The 25,521-nt window shown below is 37.0% G+C and overlaps 1 protein-coding gene across 4 annotated transcripts in view; it reads right to left on the minus strand.

Moving 5' to 3' along the window:
- Positions 1 to 1,933: 1,933 nt before the first annotated feature.
- The window catches only part of LOC139733790 (dihydropyrimidinase-like), a 136,802-nt gene continuing 113,214 nt past the window's right edge, over positions 1,934 to 25,521 (minus strand). For 3 of the 4 annotated variants that reach the window (XM_071644618.1, XM_071644598.1, XM_071644613.1), the window contains 12 exons: positions 25,119 to 25,180; positions 23,139 to 23,219; positions 21,215 to 21,283; positions 19,897 to 20,017; positions 18,320 to 18,476; positions 16,261 to 16,402; positions 15,703 to 15,786; positions 14,748 to 14,834; positions 13,707 to 13,799; positions 12,283 to 12,369; positions 11,137 to 11,314; positions 1,934 to 6,441 (listed from right to left, as the gene is read on the minus strand). In XM_071644618.1, coding sequence (XP_071500719.1) covers positions 6,353 to 6,441; positions 11,137 to 11,314; positions 12,283 to 12,369; positions 13,707 to 13,799; positions 14,748 to 14,834; positions 15,703 to 15,786; positions 16,261 to 16,402; positions 18,320 to 18,476; positions 19,897 to 20,017; positions 21,215 to 21,283; positions 23,139 to 23,219; positions 25,119 to 25,180 — 1,250 coding nt within the window. In that variant the 3' untranslated portion in view covers positions 1,934 to 6,352. Of the gene's footprint in view, positions 6,442 to 9,232; positions 9,278 to 11,136; positions 11,315 to 12,282; positions 12,370 to 13,706; positions 13,800 to 14,747; positions 14,835 to 15,702; positions 15,787 to 16,260; positions 16,403 to 18,319; positions 18,477 to 19,896; positions 20,018 to 21,214; positions 21,284 to 23,138; positions 23,220 to 25,118; positions 25,181 to 25,521 lie in introns of all 4 variants that reach the window. The other variant, XM_071644606.1, reaches the window with a different exon arrangement.

The raw sequence follows: 25,521 nt of genomic DNA on the forward strand, positions 1-25,521 counted from the left end.
TGTATGGCTGTTCAAACCAGAACTGAGCCGTGAAGAATGTATAGATGAAATTACAATCATGTTCTAAAAAACAATCTGTTGCTGTTTTGAGTTATTCTTTTCACCTGTTCGTTATAATTCTGTTTTTAAGAAGTTGCAAAGAATAACATAGCATACACACATGACCTGTGGCATCTGTAGTTAATACAGGTGTGAGTCGTATATCTGCTGTGTGTAATCTCTGATAGGGAAACATGCAAAAATCAGTTCTTATCACACAGTCACACACACATACACACATTCTCAAAAGATGATCTACCAGGGATGTGAAAGTTTACTCCAGGTAACCGGGCATATTTCATTACTTGTTTCTGAAAAAAAGAAAAAAATATATTTTTTTTCATATAAATTGACATGAAAATGAAAGCCGTAAGAAAAAAAATAATACTTGAATTCAGATTTGTAAAATAAAGTGCATGCATAACAATTGAGGATACATGTAAATATGTTCAAAATGTTCCATTTGATTAGTAAGAAAACTAAATATCACCTACATACAGGTCATAAGTGTGCAGAACAACCACATGCATCATATCCCCCAGGGCCTCAAGAGGGCGCTGTTTCATTTGTTTCAAATATTTTGAACAAGCGGGCATATGCCTAGTGTGAAATGTATCCTCAGTCTGAAATGAAACTTGGCCGGCGCCACATTTTTAAAAGTGTAGGGGCAGTTTATATTTCTGGTGCCGCCTGTGGATTTCATCCGCTAACAAGCAAAAAATTTTAAAAAAAGAAATAAAAAGCCTTACCAACTCCCACTTCGAGATTTCATAGGTTTCCCCGGTTGCACTGGCCCTGTGAAACACTACAAAATCCCTAATTGAAGCCATTTAATAATGAGTACACACACACACACACACACACACACACACACACACACACACACACACACACACACAATGCACAAGGAATGCATTTACCATTGTGTTCAAGGTTTGGTCCAAGAGTGCCAAATGCAAGTTTGTGATAATTAGGACCTACACAGGCTTGCCAAAGATCACTATGATAACAATGAATCAATTGAAAAACAAAGTTAGGACAAATCTGCCAGTGCTGATGTGAGTGTAAATTGCAAATTCTTGTCATAATATGAAGAAATGTTTAAACCTTGATATTTTGTGTGCTGTGAATGTTGATTGACACAGACAACAGTATTGAGCACAGTGGGAGCAGTGATGGAAAAAAAAAAATGTTTGAATTACCATATTTGATGCAAAAAGTTTAGTTGTACCACATCCTCCTACCATATAAAAATTTGGCTAGATAGCCACAAGTATGGAGATGTCACTGATTTTCTCAATAAACCATAACTGTAGACGGTTCATCCGAGAAACAGTTTTAATGAAACTATTGTTCACATTTGTATATTTAACAATACTTAACATTGATTGTACTGATTAACATTTTTACATTAGGTCTTTTCTGTCCTTGACTCACATTTTAGTACTACAATGTACATGTACATGTATTTTGAAACACTGAATAGTGGCAGATCCAGGTGGGGCGCACCGGGCGCGCATCCCCTTTATTTTATTATTATTTTTTTTTTTTTGTTAAAACAAAAGAAATAACGAAAAAATTTAGGGGGTGCCCCCCCCCCCCTTAATTTTGTAAAGACACCCCCTCTTTATGGAATTCCTGGATCCGCCCCTGCTAGACCTGGTTTTGGATGTTGTTGTTGTTGTTTGGGTTTTTTTTTCTTCTTCTTCTTCTGCAAATGATATATAGTGGCTTTTATAACCTCTCTGAAAACCTCCATTAGAATCACAGAGACTTGGCAAACTATGCCTTCTCCTTTCACATCACTATAGCCCAACAATAACAACACACCAGACTTCTTTCCACACAGAGGATAATGCAACTGAATCACTACACTTTACAACAAAGTGCTTTTTCCACATAAATGTCTTTTTTTTTTAATTCCCTCAAAGAAAAAAACATCAACAAAATGAAATAAAAAATCACTCCTGTTATATAACTTGAGAGGCGAACACACAGCCAGACACACAAAAAAGGAAAGAGATTGTTGTTTCTTTTTACAGAATTAAAACGGAAAAGGCTAAGGGTGCACAAATATAGCATCTAATCATTTCAGTCCCACTCTATTAATCTATATGTTATGTTAGACTTTGCTATGCCCATATAACATTTTCATGATGTTTGGAAGTAAGATACAAGATACACTTGCGATAGCAGCCTTTAAGGTTTTAGTTGAATAGAGACTTTTGTGCTACAGGGCAGAATTTCACCACAGTTTATGCGGTTTGACTCTTAAATCTAAGTTACCAATTGTTACACTTTTTGTTCTTACTCTCATGGAAGTCCAATCAGAGCAGAATGTAAATAACATATGCATGAGCAGAAATGTCAGGACTTTATCATAGAGGAATTAATTCTCTTCAAAAAATTGATTCTGATGCACTGAATTCAAAACACTAGAGCAACACTTGTCCATATTTTACATTATACCCTTCACAGTCCACTACATTTAACAATCATACAAAGTCATGTCTGCAGTTATTTATTAGTACATACGTCATCCTTGATAACTGATTTTTGCCACAATCGACTGAAGGCAAATAATACCTTTTGGCATGTCGCTTAAATGAGTATCAAAGTTTCATGATATTAAAAATTGGAGATTAAAATACTGCATGCAAATAACCCACAATAGGGGAATTGTTGTAATATGTGTTTTTTAGTGGTAAACTTGATAACTGCATGATGTAATAACAACACACAGCCTATACTTCTAACATCCCACAGGCAGGGGGAAAAATCATATACCCACTATACATGGCACATAAATTGTACTGTTCAAAAATACCACATTAAACCTTGTACAAGTCCAAGAGAGATTGTCTAGACATGAACATATGGACGAGACCGGAGAAAGTCTGTAATTCAAGAATAAAAGTTATGCTCTGCTGCTACCAAATTCTCTTCATATATTGGTACGAGATAGACAAAAAGGTACTTTGACTCCAGAGTAAATGCTTTAAATTCAATCCATTTTAGTCCAAAATAAGACATGCCTCTCCTATACGCACAGGCACAGCATGTGTTCATTATGTTGGACTTCTGTTGGTGTACATGATGTGTCACACAAATTTATGCAGTTGAAATTTGCATAATCCATGGACTACTTTTAAACCCCCTCACTTAATTTCGGCCGAAGAATCTGTACAGAGCAGACCTGGGGAGTCTGCTGTCCATTATTATAGAAAATCATGCATCTACCCCATGAGAAACATGGCACTCTTTACAACAACAATTATTTGTGCTTTTAAAGAAGTTAATCATCTCCACAGACCCCCAAAGTACAAAGGTGGATCTGAGAGAAGCAATTACACATCTTTGGATGACATTTCAGTAGATAGAAATACTGTGATTGGGGGACAACTTTCCCTATGAATCTTTTGGCCAATTCTTAGCACCTGCACCAAGACACTTACTCAACTTCATTTGTAACAGGTACGTTAATCCTACCAGTCATTACATGCATTATACCAAATATAAAGTACAATTGTCGGGTGGCAATGATTAATACTAGTAAACAGTTTCCAATCAATGTTTGCATGATTACAGAATGTAAAACATCAATATGTCGATAATTCTTAAGTGATATGCAAATATTCTAGAGTACGTGTACATGATTTGATGGGAGGAAGTTGATATATACCTACATTTACATGAATTTTGCATCTTTTTTTCCCCCAGATCTGAGGTAACATAATCATAACAGAATCACTAAACATGATGATATCATATTCTATGGCACAATACACTTCAGTATTTTTCAGCCCTACATATTTAGAGTAACCTGGTAACATACTGCTCAGGAATAAACTTGCACAGGTTAGCTACAAAGTTTCTACCAATGGGCCTTAAATACTTACTTTTCCATAGGCAAGAACCACTGTTTGTTTTGTTTGGTGTGTTTTTTTTTGTGTGTGTGTGTGTGTTGAGTTTGAATGTCAATCACATAAGGGCTCTACTAATCTACTTTTCAAACGTGAAAGAGGCCGAAGCAATTTCATTTCGGCATCCAGCAATTACTGCATAATACATTTGCACACGTTACAGGCAGTTGTAAGCTAGCTTGCTATCTACTACATACTCCAAGGAGCGTTATAGAACAACAGACACATACATGTGAAAGAGCATGTATACATTTTAATGATTTCAGTAACTATTTGCGACATAGTTACCCGCCTTTATGATTGCCTTTATAAACCATACAGACCTGTAGCACCTTTTACAGTCATCCCCTAAAAGTTTGTTTCCCTATCAAGAAAACCACTGAAAATCATCTATACGTGCTTTCTTCAAAATTGTCATCAGCTCTTGTTACTAGTAAAGTAAAGTGACTCTAAAAGTGAAGGAGGTGTCACCATTAAGTAGTAAAATGCCTTTAGAGGTTTTCACTCACATTGCCAAAATACTAAAAATTGCATTGCGCTCTCTACAGATCTCCATTCTAACCACATAAAGCTCCACAAATACAGCAACATTTGACAATCAACACACATAGAGCTTATATCATATTGTACATTTCAATGTAAAAAAAAAAAGAGAGAGAGAGAAGGAATTGCCCTCCCCCAAGTCACGGGAAATACACATGCTATGATGTGAGACAGTTTGTTTAACACACACACAAGCACAGACATCAAATATCTACATTTTATGTTTGTCTTACGAGAGTTCAAACAAAGGTCATGCACCCACAACATCAAATTCTGGTTTGGTCACCAAATTACCAAGTATGCAGTCTTCTGAATTTCCTTTTCACTCTATTAATTCAAACTCACTGAATGTCAGTCTCTCATAAATGCACATTTCGGTATAATCTGCGACATCAGGCAATCATGCTTCACTAGATGATCTATCTTGCTTTGCTCTCCATAAATTACATTTACCATCAGCCAAAAGTTCTCCACTTCTTCTCACACTTTAGTCTAATTATCATAACATTGACCTTTTTTTTTTCCCTTCAATATTACAAATCCATACGGAAGAGTATGTGACTATAAACAATAAGTTCAACTAAAACAATAACATCTTCACAACAAAAATATCTACAACCTGAAATTAATCATGCTATCTTAAATTTGAAATAAACATCTGGAAAACAAGAAAAACACTCTTTAAATGTATGTATCAGTGTCTTTTACAGGCAGTTAATTGTAATGAATCTGAATATATGAGAGGATTCACATTCGCCAAGTAAACAAACATGTATACTTTCATGGAAGTTATTGTAATTGTCTCAAACTCGATCAAAGTATAAAATAGCCACACAACATTTTTGCCTAGATTGATCTTTCCTAACTGTTCTCTTTCTACTATTTTAGTTCTCACAAATATCCCCCGCATAGGTGAGCAACCTCTTTCATATCAACAATTACATTTACAAAGCATCAGGGATGAATGTGCCCAAGACGGACAACATTCTACATGTACAACCATTTCTGTGCTTTTTTCTTCAGTTGAACATACTAACACACTGGAATGAATATGAAAATCTGAAAGAAGAATGGCTGGTTGACCTATGAACTTTCATGACCAGCACACATCTGCCGAGCATTTGTCAAAAGCTGTGCTAAAGTGTAACATTCAATCTACTCTAATATGCATCCCCAATTTTCTTGCATCGTTTGCGAGTCTTTTTTTTTTAGCAGTCCTTTCCTTGTAAATACATGTTAAACATTTTTTGCTAGCATATACTGTCAAAGCTCCTCTGTTTTCAAATCTTGGTGTTTATCTTCAAAATTTGATGATTTACATCCCTCCTCAGTAATAAAACACCACTGTTTGTCACTGTACAAGGCATTAAGGTGGAAATGGGGGGGGGGTGGAAATCACCTTTCAGCACTTTTATCTGGAAAAATTATGCCTCATTTTTCACTACAGCACTACAGCTTGATTGTGTAGCCATCTTTATACACAATATTAATTCACCATTTCCAACATTCTGGCAGTATCTTCTTTCAATCTCAAAATCCATAGGGTCCATTTTTTTTCCACATCAAGCTCATTATTGGCATGTTGTGTTTTGTTTCTATTCAATTCCTCAATCTGTTAAAATGCAGAAAGACACCAAGCATATACTAGTACGATACACACAATGGGGAAATTTAGCCAATAACTTCAATAAAAAAAAAAATTATACTGAACATGCAGTACATCAAAAGCTATTCACAAATTTCCAGGGGTCTGGCTACATTAAAGATCTAGGCAAAGATTAGACTTTTCACTCTATATGGTTTGTTCCCCCCTCTACAGCCGGTGGGGCTTACGTAGGACATGACACTTATGTGAAGGAGATACTGGACTGGCCTCCAGGGGGCGCTATGATTCTTTGCGTGTTGCGTTGTCCCACATGGTCATCATGCTGTCGTCCTGTGTGCAAAAATAAAAGATTCAAAGAAGGAAAACAAGGTCAAAAACAAAGTTTAATAAGAGATGATCAGTACAAAGTGGGGGGGGGGACTTTTATCATAGCAGTCTGTCACTACAAGCACACTGAGATTAATAAGGTCAGGGCCCTGCTTCATGGAGAAATTTTGAACGAAGTAACAAATGTGTGCTAAGTGCAGTAACCATGGCAACAACTCAACATCTCACATCTAATTGGCTGTTGCCTGGCTGATGTCATGGTAACAGATGAAATGGTATTGTAATTATTGAAGCTTGCTTTAATTTCAAGATTGTTATGAGAAAGGTTCTGAAATGAGAGAGACAAGATTTCAGTGAGACGTGCAGTAGGGTAACAACATTTCTGGTATTGAAGATGTACAATGCCACATGGATACAAATTGTGCCAATTTTCTAAAGGATTACAACAACAAACTAAACTTTAAAAATCCCATCATCATTATCATAATCAACATAACACGCTACATTGCTTGTGTTGAGTCCTCTATTACTGTTTCCAATATAGCTTTTCAATAAGTGAATACCTGGATATAAGAATGGCTGATGTTCAAATTTGGCAAATATCCTAAGCCCGCCACACACTATACGACTCACGACTATACGACTGACAGACTTTGGACCCAAAATAAATCACAATGGCCTCAGAATAAACCAGCTTGTTTATTTCAGATCCAAAGTCTGTCAGTCTAATAGTCTTGAGTCATTTAGTGTGCAGCAGGCTTTAGGAACCCCCTTTGCAAAGTACCAGTACACTGTAGTGCTAATATAGATAATGATTCAAATGATTGTTTTACATTTCAATTTGAACACATAACATTCCCATTATTGAAAACTCTACAATATTAGGATGTTATATTTATTTTATTTTCATCTTCTCAAAGTTTTTTCTCTATAATGGACTTGGGTCCTTCTTGCACTCAGGTATTCAATTCTTCACAAATGAATTGTACCGAGATCATCCTGAAATTGGCAAACATGATTTTCTATGATAATGCCACATTGAAAGTGCACATATCAGTGAGAAATAATCCACTCAGTTGTTGAAAAATAATTTCTGCAGATTGGTTCTTGTGTCTTTCTGCTATTATTTTTACATTTGACTTTTATCTTTTTCTTTAATAGGTAGAGAGGAAATTTTCTCTTACTTAAGCCCTGTGTTGTTCATACATAATTGTTGGTTTCAGCTGCATAATTCTAAAATGTATCTAACTCTCTAAGTTTGCATTTTTTTTTCTACATTAGTAATGCATTTGATTGATGAAACTGCCCATTTCTCTCAATTAGCAAACCATGTAAATTTATTTCTGATCTTTCTTTTGGTGCAAAATGGTGATTTCTGCAGCAAAATTTAGCAAAGACTTGATGGATTAGTCTTGCAAGTCTTATCATCAGCTCCCTCCGTCATTGTAAACTTACAACTGGCAATCCAAGAAATATTTCTCCATATTTTTCTCACAGTTATTGTCAAAAAGGGTCAAAATATGTGGATGTTGAAATATATCTCTTGTTGTATCTGCTGTTTGATAGGTGAAGGCAAATAAAAATACATTCAAAAATTTCAAAAAAAATCAAATCAATGTCTGCAAAGGGTACAGGATGTTTTTTGTAACAGCTCAAACACAGTCAGCCATTTTTTGGTCACATTATTGATTTGGCCTTTTATGCTGCTGCATAAAATGAATCATAAATGTTTAAGAAATCAACATTTGACACCAAAGCTTGCGCACTGCACTTCAAACATTGACAATTTGAACAGAAACTTTAAACAATGAAGAAAATAATGCCCCTAGCACCCTATAGAGGTCAAGGCATAGAAATGATATGACGAAAAAATTGTACTCACACATCACAGCAAAACAAATATGCAAAATTGTAATTAATATCAAATAAAACTTGGAATACTGCTATCAATACATGCTCTTGAATTCCTTATCATTGTTATTTTTGTTTTGTTTTGTTGATTTTCGATGTGTGTTTTTTTAGACAAATATAAATGCAATCGCGTTTTCATGCAGCTTGTCAGCTCCACCTCAAACATCGACCTTAGTATCTAGATCAACTTTAAATTATAAATCATGTCATATTATATCTATCCAACAAAATGGAAGTGGTTTGGCATATGGCCAGCGAATATTGACCCAAGGGTAAATGTAGAAGTGGAGTCAAACTTTACATCATGTTTTCTAGTGTTTCATGCTGATAGATATCATGAGAGAAAAAAAAGACCTTAACTAGACTGACTGGATTTACTCACTAAAATTTTACCTTCAGAAGCAAAGGATGGTGCTCTGCAATTTTTCTAACCACCAATCGTAGTATTTAAAATATTGAGATTTAAAAAGTTCCTCTCATTTTTTCAATTCATCTTTTGATGCTTTATCATATTAACCTGCACTTGCTTACAAAGGGATGATGCTTACATTTGATACTAACACAAAAGAAAGTAATATGAAAGTATGATATCCCATATCATCTAAAGAAGAAATTAGATGGACTTTCCAAAGAATGTAAGCGGGCAAATCTGCTATGAAATACAATTAACTTCAACACAAAATGTTTTCTGAAAAGGTCAGCCCCCTTCTGCTGCTCCCTTAAGAATTCAGAGTTGGGGTCAAATCTCAAGTAGACAAGACATTGTCTCATTTAGATGTCTGGGTTGGTCAGGGGGTACCTAGCACGGGGCCAACTCTAGGGGGCGACATTGAACAAACCAACAAGCATGCTTGCCACAGGTAGATACTAGTTCTATACTTACATACACAAACTGGGGGGCTAGCATTGCAAGCACAGCACTAAAAGCCTGGTGAGGAACCCAAAGTGTGGCAAGAAAGTTAGTGTGACGGTGAGGAAGATTAGGGCAAAATGTGCCAAACATGCATGGAAGTCATATAAATATGAATGGATATGAATGTAAGTAAGATATTAAGAATGTTAAAAGGCATTACTGTAGAGAAGGCTTTTACTAATGACACAAATACCACAAATAAGAATCCTGTCGAAAACAAGCTGTGCAGTCTTTTTTTTTTCTTTTCATGAATACCAGGCTGACCAACATTATGGCTGCTGTGATATACGGCAGTAACATTGACCTTTGACCCCGTGAGATGAAAGAACATATGGCCTATGCCAATTCTATTAACATTATTTTTGACAGGAAAGAACTACCATGTCTCTGATTCTGTCTAGCTGTTCTGGTGTTACTACAGTTGAAAAATTCAATATGGAATGGTAACTGATAACACATTGAAAAGTGAAATACACTGTAGGTATATTTACAAACAGTCCAATTAAACATTCATGGATGGACCAAACACACAAAGTCAAAATATGAGAACAGTCACCAATGTAAGAGAAATCCTAAGAATTACATCCTTTAGAGACACATCAAAAAGACAGAGAATATATAGAGTTATATACAAGTCTCAAGGCTTGGTGTCACGTGAAGATGATGCTACATTAGCAAACACATGTTAATCCACATGCAAAATCACTGACATCAACAACACAAACATTGTGATGAACAAAATATAAAAGAAAATCAGACACTAAAAACATTCAAGGGAGTATCAAATTTTGGCAAGTTGGTGTTGGAAGCAAACAGCTACAAAAATTTGCTCAGAGAAGTGTACTAATCACAAACTCTGCAGTGCTTTGCAGTAGTTTCAGTTTCTTGTAATTCACAAATGAAACTGACTCAAAAGCAAAGTCTATCCTTTTATAGAATAACAGCAGTAACTTCCTAAGGAGAAATAATTTCTTTCATTATGCAGTATATACATAAATACAAAATGTAAAATACTTGCTTTGTTGGTGCCATGTTTTAATATGTTTCTCAGATTAAGCTTGACTTAGCACATATTCTTATCTGAAGATATATTTCACACCTCTTGGTAAAAAGCAAAACAATTTTTTTGATATTTTCAGTCCTTTTAATAATGTCATATTCTAGCCAGGTAATCTCTGTCATGACAGTTAAGATACTTTTACTCAATATCAATCACACAGCAGAATCTTGCAAAATAAATAACAAAGACAATAACACAAAAATTAATATCAACAAAAAGTATCTCAATCAGACAGAACTGCAAAGCAAACCACACAACACATCTGTGACAAAGGACATCCCCTAAGAAATTATGGTTTCAAGACTTGTTGGCCCCTACAAAATTCATTCCATTAAGTTTTCATTCTGCAATGAAATGTCAGTGCTGATGATACAGAACACCAAATTACCAGATCTATCAACAGTGGAAAGGGTCAATTATATTAAAAAAGAAAAAAATATCAGTTTTTTTTTTGTTCAACATCATTGTCTGGAAATTAAAGTACTCAGAGCAAGAATTAAAAAAAGAAAAGAAATGTGTACATTTCCACAACCAAAGTGATCAATATCCCGTCACCGCCGAGTGCAAAGATGACAATGTTTCTGATGTGAGTGTGATATTGTGAGATACAGCCAATCATTTAATGGCAAGAGAGTGAAATCTTGCAACTTCAGCCAAAGTCCTGTATGCCACACACGTTGGGAAGATTCAGCCAATGAACAATGTGACTCCACCAATCAACATGAATATGCAAATTGACTTGTTGCATGCTTATGAATATTCCAATGAGATGCAAATGAGATGGTAATGAAATGGCCGCTAAGCCCCAGCTTGCCTGATAGGGAGAAGCCTGACCGGTGAAGATCTCTCTGACCGTGTTTGTTGAACTGGCTGGGCAGGTCCTCGGAGGGCTGGGGGGCCACCTTGCGGTAGTTGTTCTGGACCGGCTGCCCGGTGGGCTTGTGAACCTCCCCCTGGTAGCCCTCACGGTCCACCCGACGGGGCGCTCTGATCTAGGGTTGGGGGAGAAGAAAGAGATGCCTGTAATCATCAACTTTATTCTTGCATGTGTGTGTGTGTGTGTGTGGTCTAGTGGTTGTGTGGTCTAGTGGTTGTGTGCCCACATTGAGAAGGTTCAGGGTTCAACGCTCTGCCATAGCACTGTGTCCTTGAGCAAGACACTTCAACTACAGTGCTCCTCTTAACCAAAGGGCATAAATTGGTATGAAGTAAGAAGCTAAATGTTTTTTAGAGATTATAGTTTGTAAACATGTCCTGCAAAGTGGTAGCTTATCTGGAAAGTTCCACAAGGGGAGGAATACTTTTAGTAAACCAAGTGTGGTTGTGGCTTTTTTTCCAGTAAATGGAGTACTTATAGTTTGTAAAATACTCTTAACGTCATGGCATGTTAGACAGACACTACACAAAACATGTACTGTAAAAGTGGAAATTTTTGCGGTGTTGAAATTTTTGCGCATTTCGCGAAACCACAAACTACATGTATATAGCACGAAAATAAAAGCATGCGAATATTTTTGCTTGCCATGTTCCTGTGCGTGAGGTCTTGATTCCGTGGAATTAAAAACATGCAAATCTGTTCTTATCCCGCCGAGCGCCAAAAATAATTAGTTTCGCAAAAATATCCACTTTTACAGTATGTCCTTACCATTCTAATGACTATCAAAACCGCAATAAATGACAATACCAGGTACACAAGTGCATTCATGCCATGCAGATGGTTGTTTTGAATTCCTGCTCCAAAATGAAGGCAGTTCTCAAAAACAGTTTCTCAAAATACACTGCATGTACTTATTTACTAACTGTTGACATCATATTAAACTGTTGAAAACAGAGAAGTCTCGTCAGCATAGGCTGACAGCATTTCCAAGAGCCACATGGTTTATAGCTAAATATGAGATTCCGTGCAAAAAGTGGGCGTGGTCACACACTTGGTGCTGATTGGTTGACTTTGACCTCTCACCTTGTCCCTTGTGGCGATCTTTGAGTAGGCCTCGGGGGCGTGGAGGGGGCGTGGAATGAATCGACCCGCTCCCTGAGTGACGTGGAGCTGAGAAAGAATGAGAAATAAAGGTTCAGATGAGCACATCTCAAAATATGTTGGTAGAAATGAATAGAGCTACTGCATACGCCATATATTTCGCGAGTCTAAATTATCGCGAATTGGGAATTCCCAACGATTTCGTGAGTAGTTAAATTCGCGATCGTGGAGTCCTGAACTCACTGGAGAAGTGTACACACATATGTCACATTCACATCAGGATCGGAGTCAATATTTTCGCGTGTCTTTAATTTCGCGAATAGCACCTGACTCGCGAAATCTGCGAAAATAAAAACCTAGCGAAATATTCGGGGTATGAGGTGATCAAACACACACATCTGGATATGCTTCAAGTCAGGCATGCATACATGCTGATTGCATATGCCCACATCATTGCGGACGGAAGTGTAAGGTCAAGCTAAGCTCCACTCCTGGGCAACATCAACAGTCTCCCCATCAGGACAATCAATATTACTACAATATCGTCATCAACATCATTCCAATTAGTAACACTAACCTTAGCACCAACAGCAACATCAACACCATCACCATCATCACCACCTGCAACATTAACACCATCACCACCTGCAACATTAACACCATCAATGTCATCATCACCACCAACATTAACACCATCACCATCATCATGAACATCATCAACAACGTTAACACCATCACCATCATCATGAACATCATCAACAACATTAAAACACCATCACCATCATCATGAACATCATCATCAACAACATTAACACCATCACCATCATCATGAACATCATCATCAACAACATTAACACCATCACTATTATCACCACCAGCATTGAGCAACATCAACAACATTATCACAAACAACACCATCATCATCACCACCAGCAACACCAACATCATCACCATTATCACATCCAGCAACATCAACACCATCACCAGCAGCAACATCAACATCATCACCATTATCACATCCAGCAACATCAACACTATATCGCCATCATCACCACCAGCAGCATCAACACCATCAAATGCCATCGTCACAACCAGCAACATCCACACCAACACCATCACAACCATCGGCAGTATCAACACCATTACCAGCAGTAACATTAACATCACCACAAACAAGCAACATCATCATCATCATCACCACAAGCAATATTAACATTCCATCATCATCAGTACCACATAATCTTACTCAACACAAGCTACAACCAGTACCAACATAATCCCCATGAGATCATCACTATCGCCACCAGCAACACTAACATCATCTTACCCAACACTAGCTACCACCAGCATCAACATCATCACCACGAAATCATCACCGTCACCATAGCAACACCACCAGTCCTCACCTCTCCATCTTCCAGGACCACTCGTCCCTGACTGATGACAGTCAGTGGCACACCGTGGCATTCCATCCCCTCAAAGATGTTGAAGTCCACAGCCTGTGCAGGGAGATCACATCGCCATGGAGACCAAAGATTTAATTAAAGATAATCAGCATATATCTTGCTAAATACTCAATGAGGATGCGGAACTTATTATACTAATATTTGAATTTCATTTCATTTCTTTTCATTCCCTCCAATTTGTTCAACATACAAATAACAAAGTGCCAACAAGAACTATGACTATTAAACCTAATAAGTAAAATGATAAATGAGCGCCATGAGCATCATTCTTGATGGACTTCAGCGCATCATAAGAGATCACTATTATTATTGTTATTATTACTATTATTATTATTATTATTATTATTATTACTACTACTACTACTACTACTACTACTACTACTACTACTACTACTACTATTATTATTATTATTATTATTATTATTATTATTATTATTATTATTATTATTATCAAATAGATGTGGCATAATAGACAGGACAATAACTTAACTTAGACACATACATTACATAAACTGCAAACTGTAGTAGTTTTTCACTGAAGGGGTTTAGGTCTTATTTGTTGCTCAGCAAAGGCACTAACAGTTTTTTTGTTTTTTTTTTTGAAGGGAGCATGCTCATCATTAGCATTTTTAGTTGACACAAAAAGGCAATAATGGTATGCAAAACTTACTGCAAGTACAAAACATGTTTGATACGAGAATGTCTACCTTCTTTTTTTTTCTTTTCTGCTATTGCAATTAATTTAGCATTTTGTTCAACATGAAACTTAATTAGTTTCATCTCCATACAACAAATTGCTTTAAATAGGAACACACATCATAATGATATCTTTTTGCACTGCATTGCAGTGTATTGCATTGTACTGAAAAGTGTTACATCAAAGAACAATACTACAGTGTACTGGAAACAAAGCCAGTATTCCAGCACAAGTTCCAGAGGTTATTAAGAGCAAGTTTTAGCTGTTATGTCCATCAAACTGACCTGGTGGTGGGTATCCTTGGAGATGACCCTTGTTGCCATGGGATCCCAGATGACCAGGTCAGCATCTGACCCAACCTGGATCACTCCCTGTGTTGCAGAGCATAATCAACATAAAATGGTCAAAATCACAGAGTCTGCATCATACAGCCCTGCAAAGCACTAGTCCATCATTACTTTTCTTTTAACCGCTTTTACATTCTTTGCTTACTTCTGGAAGGAAAAAAAAGGCCAATGTCCCTTTATTTCTGTGATATTGTGATAGGAACAGTGGCGACTGTGTAAAATAAAGTGTTTTTGTATGTTGCAGCAAAATCATGGAACAATCTCCATGTTTGTAAGGCAAGCAGTTACAGTTAATGAGTTTATGACCAAGTTAACCTGTTGAGGACGGGCTGATTTTGCTACGACATGCATTTCCCATAGACACCTGCCCGAGTATACTGGGGACTCATTCTCAACGGGTTAAAAACTCATCTTTTGACTAATGCTACTCATGATTGAATTTTGCAATGCCCAGAGGAGTGTATCATTATAATAATTGTGCAATACCAATGTCCTTTATTATTATCATTATCATTATTATCATAGAGTTTAGATCTTTTGACAGAAGTATCTAGACAAAAGAGCTTTAAAAAAAATTGACATAACAATCATACTGCCATATACACTCTATAATGAAGCATGATTAGCAGGATTCGGCAAAGCAATTTTTGCACAAATGCATTTCCACTTTGACAATTCCATTTTGATTTGAAAATATGAATGACTGAGAACATATGACGTAAATTTAACCGTCGTCTTTCGAAGGCGATTTTTTTTTCCCAACATTGGAAACCATCGTTTGGATGTAGTAACCATGGTAACCTAATCAGGCATATGGAGCACTGACTGTCATCTTCCAGGTATCGGTACTTCATCGCTATGGAGATGTACTCCATACGACCTCATCTCTCACCTTCCTGGGGTACATGTTGAAGATCTTGGCAGCGTTGGTGCTCGTGACGGCAACGAAACGGCACTCATCCATCTTGCCAGTTTCCTAGTGATACAGGAAGAGACAAAGTCCAAGAGACATTACGACTACTACCTCGAGAGTGATGGCACAGAAATAGCAATTTCAGTTCTTGCAGATGACAATACAGTATATTCGTCTTACCAGCAGCAATACTCGAGTATGTTTCAATTTTGCATATATCAATAAATTATTGAAATTTGCCACGATCAACCGAAACAACTGCAAAATATATGGCATATACTGCACACATCTTATATTTCATAAGGTTTTTATTTTGGCGAATGTTTGGTGCCATCTGCGAATTCTGCAACATGCAAAAGTCTGAACTCCAATCCCGACATGAATGTGACATCCATGCATACATTTCTACATCTATTACTGTCCTCCATGATCATAAATTTCAACCACTCGCAAAATTGTTAGGCGGTCCCAATTTGCAGGAAAATAGACTTGCTAAATATATGGTATATATAATACATTATTTTCTCTTCCACTTACCACACCCTTCTCCCAGATAACAGACATCCTATCTTCTACTCCATTGACTCCATTGGGGATCTTGGAGAAGTCGTCCTTTCCCATTGCCTTCTGGTCTGACTTGAAGGTGCAATTGTCCGTCCCGGTCAGCTGGAGGTCGTTGCTATGGTGACCAGAGTTTGGAAAATGGTCAAATAAAACATACTTGGCTTAATCCATCATTTTTGCGATGAGGCTATTAATCTGCAAGTTAACCAATGTTTAATTTTTTTTAAACTCTTTCTTCCCCATGGTGTAAGCCTCGTGTCTGCTACATGATTCTGAGACCACTACACATGAGCACTTTTGGAAAACATCTTGTTTTTTTTAAGTCCTTGTAACTATTTATAGAAATAGAGTTGTACAGATTACTACAAGCTTTGCTGTGATGTAAACTTTATGCAGAAGCTATGGCTATGACTTGTTCATGTAACTGTGGCATATTGCAACCTATTGATCAGTTTGTGTGCAGTTTTTTATTTGCACGAAATATGGGAAGCTGGTAAGCCATCAACAGAGTTAGATGTGAAAACATGGCACGCAACAAGTTAAAGAATATGTCTCTGCACTGATCTGGTGTCTTCTATGTACACAGATGATGATAGACACAAAGGACGATAATTATCATAATGATATGACAATGACACTGATAATTACAAAACTGTAAAAAACTGTAAAAAGTGAATGACAAAGTCAAGCAGAGGAAGTGACGAGGATATTGATGACCGCACATCACAAAGCCAACAAAAAGTTGTACCCCTTGATTTTACGTTGGGATTCAAAAACAGTGAAATGGGTCAACCAAGTCAATCTTGAGTTGTTCATATTTCCTGAAAGAGCTATTTTTCTTCTACATAAAATGAACTGGAAAGTGTGTTTTCAGCTGTTTTTCTACAACCTTTTTTTTTGGTAAAGTAGTGGGGGCCCGTTACATAAAACTTGTTATCAGTGACAACTGCCACATTTCTATGACAAATTTGCTCTCAGCCAATCAGATGCAAGGATTTCAGTAGCTTGTCACATCTATGACAACTTGTCACTGATGACAAGTTTTAAGAAACGAACCCCTCAGGCATGTACGTCTTAGAGGCCCCTTTTCACTTGTTGAAAATCCTTTGCACACTCTTTACTTCCAACTCAAATAACTTTTGAAAGAATAATGCTACTGCTTTGAAAGTTGGCATTAATCATGGACAGAATGTGTTCATAGAACATGCTCATTTTCAGCTTAATCTGATATCTTTATTGTTGTTGCTGCAGTGGTTTACATCCTGTTTTTTGTCCCATCCATCTGACAGCTAGCATGGTTTGGTAAAGAATAAGCACATGAACTGATCCTGTTCTTCAAAGCCTCTTTTCTCAGTTCACACTTTTCCAGAGCATGTGCTTTCTTTCCAATATTTAGATTGGTTAGGAGTCCACTTGAATTGAGTTATACATCATTTTAAAGTTTAGAGTCTGCTCTTTCAGAATCTGCCCTTAACTGAAAACCATGTCTGGCGACTTTTGGTTGGTTTTGTGATGCAGGGTCACATACAGAATGAAAGGAATCATGGCAATGAAGGATGTAGCATGAACCTCTCTTATCCGGCCTCCCTTTATCCGGATCTCTCTATTATACGGACGCAATCTCGCCGTGATTTTTTTAAAATAATTATGCGAGGAAAGGGGGATTCCCAACTCCTTGAGAACTCCTACACAAACACACATGAATTACATATACTTGATACATTTCTTAATAATTATTTAGGTAAATAATCCCAAGAACTTATAAAAGAAAATGATTTCCTTCTTGCAAACATGAACCTCTATTTTGGGGTCTGTTACTGAGTGTAACAATGAAAAGGTTGCAGTATACGCATTACTACATGTGGTACTACAATGGGCTACTGTACATGTGTATGTATATTATGTACATGTATAAAGCATTGAGTCTCCCGTATCCAGCCAAATCCCTTATCCGGATGAGCCCCAGTCCCGACTTGTCCGGATACGAGAGGTTCAACTGTAACTCCAAAGATGGAGCAGTGTGTAGACTCACTTGGCAAGCAAGTCCATTAGGTAACCAGGTGTGGTTGGGTCTGCTCTAAGGGGTGGACCCATGACATGGGCTGCGGCGTGGAGCCAATCGTGGTGGTAGTAGGCTGAACCATCCGTTCCCAGACTGGCTGCGATGGGTTCACCGAACACCACCTTGCCTACATACAACAAATAATCCAATACCGGTACTTGTGTATTAAAGTGCTTTACATGTTTACACTTGAATATACACCACCTTGCCTACACACAACAAATAATCCAATACCGGTACTTGTGTATTAAAGTGTTTTACATGTTTACACTTGAATATACACCACCTTGCCTACACACAACAAATAATCAAATACTGCTACTTGTGTATTAAAGTGTTTTACATGTTTACACTTGAATATACACCACCTTGCCTACACACAACAAATAATCAAATACCGGTACTTGTGTATTAAAGTGTTTTACATGTTTACACTTGAATATACACCACCTTGCCTACACACAACAAATAATCAAATACTGCTACTTGTGTATTAAAGTGTTTTACATGTTTACACTTGAATATACACCACCTTGCCTACACACAACAAATAATCAAATACCGGTACTTGTGTATTAAAGTGTTTTACATGTTTACACTTGAATATACACCACCTTGCCTACACACAACAAATAATCAAATACTGCTACTTGTGTATTAAAGTGTTTTACATGTTTACACTTGAATATACACCACCTTGCCTACACACAACAAATAATCAAATACCGGTACTTGTGTATTAAAGTGTTTTACATGTTTACACTTGAATATACACCACCTTGCCTACACACAACAAATAATCAAATACCGGTACTTGTGTATTAAAGTGTTTTACATGTTTACACTTGAATAAGGTAACACTTTAAACGGCAATTTCTAATATGCAAATGAGTTAGTGGCTGAGCACCTTTAATCCCACACACTAAATCTTCTGTTGGAAGACAACATGAGACATAAAGCAATAAAGCACATATGCAATCCCAATCCTTACCCCTATATCACTGCTGACTGAAGCAAGGCTAAGGTCCACACAAAATTACAAATATGGCCTACTTGTATATTCCTTTTTTGCACACATGGGATATGCCCATTTTGATTAGTTGCACATCACGAAAGTAATGAATTCTCTCCTAAAACACATTAAAAAGTAAACCCTTACAAGAGCAATATCGGAGCCACAATTGCCAATTTGATAATTGGTTTTGGGAGAGGCAGCCGTGCTCGCCTCCATACCGATCGTTAATTTTTTGATAACGGAAACGTGAAATATAGTCTCTAAAGTGACTTACACTTCGACTAAGAGACTTTAAGTTTCAATATTCCACTAAAGCGCTAACCTATTCTTGAGGATCGCGCCGATATTTTCAGGGAAAAAAACGGGCATCCGAAGCCGTGCTTCAGTGCAAATGCGCCGTCAACGAATTGGGGAATCTGCGCATGCGTCAGCGGGTCTCTCTCTTGTCAACGTAATCCCTGACGGAATTACGAAGTATAATTACCGCTGGACTCAACAGGTTACAGCAATACACCCTAAAAAAAAATCTTACCCTCCTTCCTGGCAGCGGCGATCTCATCGGCTGCAGTTTTACTCATGACGTGGACCACATAGACAGGTGCGTTGACCTGGTTGGCGATACAGATGGCACGGTTGACGGCCTCTCTCTCCACCTACCAACAGATTTAGGGTATAAAATGAGATTTACTCTTCCCTACTAGCAAAAGAGGACTCCACACGTATCTCTGGAGTCATCACATAGAAATAGAAATCTCCATTCAAATTACGGATATTTTCAGATTATCGACTTTTTACACTTGGGCAGATGAGATGAACTGACAGACTGTCAACACCTTACCAGTGATGTCATACATACACAGACGAGTACAAAATATATCACCCCAATTACATTATCTATATACTTTCCCACAAATTACCATACAGATGAAAAGTTCATGGTTTACCATAATTGAATATATTTCGAGATCTGACAACACCAAAATATTTGGGTGGAATTGCTGAAGATTTGGCAAATTAAAAATGCACCACATTATACACATTAATAAACATTTTCATAGATGGCACAAATGGGCACAAGACATAGTCCGTTTACAAAGTTGCTTCTATATACAAACATCCTGGTACATGCTCTTTCATCTTTCATTAAAAAAAAAAAAAAAATTATGACAATAATTCTTGTTGAAATAGCACTGTCGTGTAGCAACAGCCAATCAGGAAGCTGGATTCTTGTCATTACCATGACACTAGCCACTATAGAAAGAGTTGTTATCATAGCAACTTTTTTTTAACTCTTTATGTGCCATGGTGGAAACCCCCTGTGTGCCACATTATTCTGAGACACCATGCTTTGAGAAAACATTCTGTTTTTTCAAATCTATAAAACTAAATGTAGATTTCTGTTTAGCTGGACATGAAGTGAGCAAAGTTGTTGAGAAAATGCAAAGCTTTGCTTTGACGTAAATTGTATGACAAATCTACAAGTCTTTTTCTTTTAAATGACCAGTAGCTACATTCATGTAAGGGCATGACTTTTGCACACAAAACAGTTACAGAAACTTGTTATTTATACACAAATCGAGTAGGGAACACGGCTTGCTAGTCTATGACCACATAAAATGCAAGCTATCATTGGGAGGAACGCTATTGCAAGGAACAGAATCACAAGAAACGCTTTCATTATACTGTGGCATTTGGCGATTTATCGATCGGTTTAGGAGGGTTTGTGCGTTTGAGCAGAACATGCCAAGTTGGCATGCCGTAGACTGAGTCGGGCGTGCAAGCATGGCACATAAAGAGTTAGAGAAATGATGCTCTGAACTTGACCACACTCTAGAGGTTAGTATACTCACATCTTCAGGACGGCTCTGAACATGACCTTCAGGCCCAGTGATTCCCAAATCTAGAAGCTTCTTGGTGTTCTAAAAAGGATTAAAACAAAATCAACAAAATCACTTTGATATTACTGCTACATTGATCTTGTCAATGACATTAAAGGTGATGACCTTATTGCTATTATATACCTATATATGGGTCACCATTATTCATTCTATCAAAGCACAAAATAGCAATATACTACTCAATATATGTGACATATAAATTTCTCTCTCTCTCTCTCTCTCTCTCTCTCTCTCTCTCCTCTCTGTCAATTTATCTATCTATCTATCTACAGTATCTATCTATGTATCTATCTATCTTTTATCTATCCATCTATCTATCTATTTATCTATTTTATCTATCTATCTATCTGTCTATCTATCTATCTATCAATCCATCTACATCTAGTGTATCTATCTATCTATCTATCTACTTATCAATCTGGTCATTTATCTGTCTATTCATATATTTATCTATATCTTCATATACTTATCTATATTCATTTATCTAACTCTCTTTCCACATATTTTTTTCTATTTATCTATATATCTATCTATTCATCTATCAATTTCATCTGTCTGCCTATTTGTCTGTTAATTAGAGGTGCTCTGTTTGTATTACACCATAAAGACACAAAAATATTCATAAATAAAGGGGTCAAGCATTATAAATTGACATGCCTGAATAGGTAAGTCACCTGTTACACTCTAAACTTTCGAAAGAAGCCATAAGTTCTTCTTGTACATAGAAACATAAATTCTCAGCTACATTCCTTGTGTGGTCTTTTCTCCTTTCTAGTTTTTTTTTTTTATTTCTAGTGTTGCATTTATGTTTAACCCTATTTTAACTGGGCTATTTGAGACCAAGTTTTTACTGGGGGGGGGGGGGGGGGGGGGGGGGGGTCAAATGCCCCCCTTCAGATCTCGGCCGCCGATCACGTGATCGCCGCTAAATTTTGCCTAAAGATAGAGCCGGATGTCAACTACAAGATTACATGGTCATACAATAGAAAAATATTGCCTTTCTATTTTTAATGAATTAATTATGCAAATTTATGCATTAAATCATGTTTTCACCTGTAACTCCATTAAAATGACTGAAGGATTGCTAAATTTTTGTGTCAGAATTCCTTAAGACAAGACACATTAAAAAATTTTCCTGTAAAAAAATAACACAATCAATATCAATTCTTTTGTGTTTTATTGTTCTGTTAATTTCTTATGTATTTTATTGGGTTTTTTTTCCTTGTGTTTTCTATTGTTGTTTTGCCTAAATTTGTTGCTGGCACTTTTTCAAGCTTATCTACACTAGAATTGATTAATTTCAATGGTTAAAAGTTGAAATAATCTAATTTATATCAATTTAACCAAAAAACACAATATGCATTGGATTTGCAAACGATATCATAAATTTGAGCTGTTTTTTGGTTGACATGCATATGCAAAACATTACGTAACTTCAGAACGGTGTACCCGGACATCGCAAATTTGGTCTCAAAATATGCGGGAGACTTCAATGAAAAAAGTCATGAAACGGCCCGGCAAAATCTTTGAGCGTTGCGGAATCATGGCGCGATTAAATTGATAGTTAAAATAGGGTTAATCTTTAGCTGAAAAATGTCACTATCAGCCTTAGAATGACAAACAATCTAGGTCGATCCCCCAACATACTAAACTAACTTTTCATGCAATATCATGCATTTTGCCAAAAATGCCAAAAGGAACTATTTTCCTGTATTGTTCCTTTGTTTTGGCTGATGTTCTTGCTTTCTTTATCTACCAAATGTGGAAATGGAATGAAATAAAAAAATGAAAGGCATTCAAATTTTGAAGGGAGTCTCCTGCAGAGCGAGAAATACTCTGCTGCTCAGCATTACTTTGAACCAATCAGAGCTCTCACCTCGGCAATCATGTCCCCATTCTCAGCGTGCACCATGGGAAGGGCCCCCAGCTCCTTCAGGGCTGAGAAGGCGTGGAACAACTGAAAGATAATCACAGAAAACATTCACAGTGAGACTCTTGAATGAAATGGCCCCCTCTCCTAGTGAGGGGGTAATCTCAATCAAAAACTATGTCAGCTAGTAGGCTACTGTATACAACATATATTTTGCGAGTCTAAATTTTTGCAAATCAGGAATTCGCGAAGATTTCGAGAGTGGTTAAATTCGCTATCGTGGAGTCCTGTACTGAACGGAGAAGAGTACACACGTACGTCACAATCACATCGGGATCAGAGTCAATATTTTCGCCTGTCTTTAATTTCGTGAATAGCACCTGACTCATGAAATTCGCGAAAATAAAAACCTCGCAAAATTCACGAAAATATAAACCTCATGACATATTCGGCGTATACAGTACAATGCAGGGTGCATCACTTACACAGACCTGTGTAGATAAACTGACATCACCACAGAGTGAGTTAAGTACCAGCGTTCCCACTGTATTCTAGAATAAGATGCCTGATATCAATAAAGAATTAATACTACAAACTAAATTTGACATTTCAGTTTCATTCATATGAGCAATCCCTCTATAATTCTATCAAACAGGTTGAATGGATGACTTTGTATTTGTTGGGTTCCTTTTCCTTTCCTTATGCTCAGCTGTATCCTCTTCCTTACTTCATTGTAAAAGTGAATCACATAAAATGCTGGGACAGTTTGATGGCCTACATAAAGGGTGGGGGATATGAATTTTTACAGTGAGAGGAAAAAGCCATTCCAACAGTCAGCATGCAGGTAGAGACTACTAGAGTGTCTAAACTTCCTCAACTATGTGAGGAGAGGATAGGGAGGGGAGAAAACAACTAGTAAGTTGTTCCCACATGGTGGAAAAACTTTTTAGATGAGCAATGCAGAACCATGACACCCAGCTGTTTGGCACCAGATGTTGCCCAGCTGTTTGAGATGATTACTCCAGCTCTTGTTATCTGTCATCTGAAGATGACATGTGGAAGAGTCAGCTGCAAACTCTCTTTCATTCACACATGTCTTCACTGTGAAGTCAGGGATGTCAACACTCATGCATTCACTTTATCTCGGTTACAATACAAAAGCAAGGCAGACACTCATCAATCTCAATGGCCAAAAATGATACCTAAATCAGAGAAAATTTCATACTTTCTCATCAGGATATTGAGGAGATATTGAATTTATATTTCCTTTTGCAGAGTCACAGCAACTTTACACCCGCAATGTGCCCAAAGAATTTCCAACCAGTGCCAACACACTAACCCTCCAGATCAGGTTTATTTACAGCCCTCCTCTGAGAAGTCGATTAACACTTGCACCCAACAGGACTGACAAAAACATATCCGCATTCACACACACCCTAAATGAATAATTTATGAAAATTAATTTTTGCAATGCCATGTGAAAACTGTGTTCTGTGGAAGTAGAAATTAAATCGAATCCAATCGAATCGGACCGAACCGAATTGCTTTTGAACTGTAATGAATTCTTGTGCATAGACAAAAGAAATCATCAATTCTCATTCTATGTATGCAATATGAAAATTGGTCCAAGTTGACTTTTTCTTTGTAAACTCTAGCAATACTTTGCCCTGCATAGTGTGTGTGTGTGAACAGCACATGAATAAACCATTAATCTTTCAATCCCATAATGCATCTCCCCACACTAGGTCTGCATGCTCAGGTGCCAGAGGTTGTGCTCCTGTCATTGCTTAGATATGCCCAGTCTGGAGACTTAAAGTGCTTAATTTGAAGCTGAGTGATTTTCTTTATCTTTTTTTTCTTTTCTTTTTTTTTTGGCCACATGTGAATGGTAGCTAACAAAATCAATTTTATCATAGCGATGAAAAAAATTCCCTGATAACTCCTGTGTGTATGAATGTGGCTATCACCAAAATTTCCCCAACTTACCTCATTATCCCTCAGCATGTAGACATCTCTGTAAGCCATGAACATCTTGAAAGAGTTCACACCTGAAAGTTTCAAAGCCAAAAAATCTTTCATTAGTAAAGTTGGGCCGACTGGCAGTAATTCTTGATATCAAAACAACACAAATATGCCAATTCTAATCTACTTGTTATCATAATGCACTTTGTTACTTTATCTTAAATCCCCAAAATATACATTATCAACATCATTCAAAATTATGTTTATCATTATGATTATATGACAATAAAAAGGAGAGTAAGAAGAAGAAGACAAAGAAGAAGAAAGAAGAACAAGAAAGACAAGAAGGACAAGAAGAAAAGAAGAACTGGACAATATTCACAACGCTCACCCATTTTTCTTCTTGGAACACTGTAGTTCCTGCACA

This window comes from Diadema antillarum, unplaced genomic scaffold, assembly GCF_040938485.1.
Source record: "Diadema antillarum isolate AM-2024a unplaced genomic scaffold, OU_Dant_1.0 scf00000025, whole genome shotgun sequence".
Taxonomy (NCBI): domain Eukaryota; kingdom Metazoa; phylum Echinodermata; class Echinoidea; order Diadematoida; family Diadematidae; genus Diadema; species Diadema antillarum.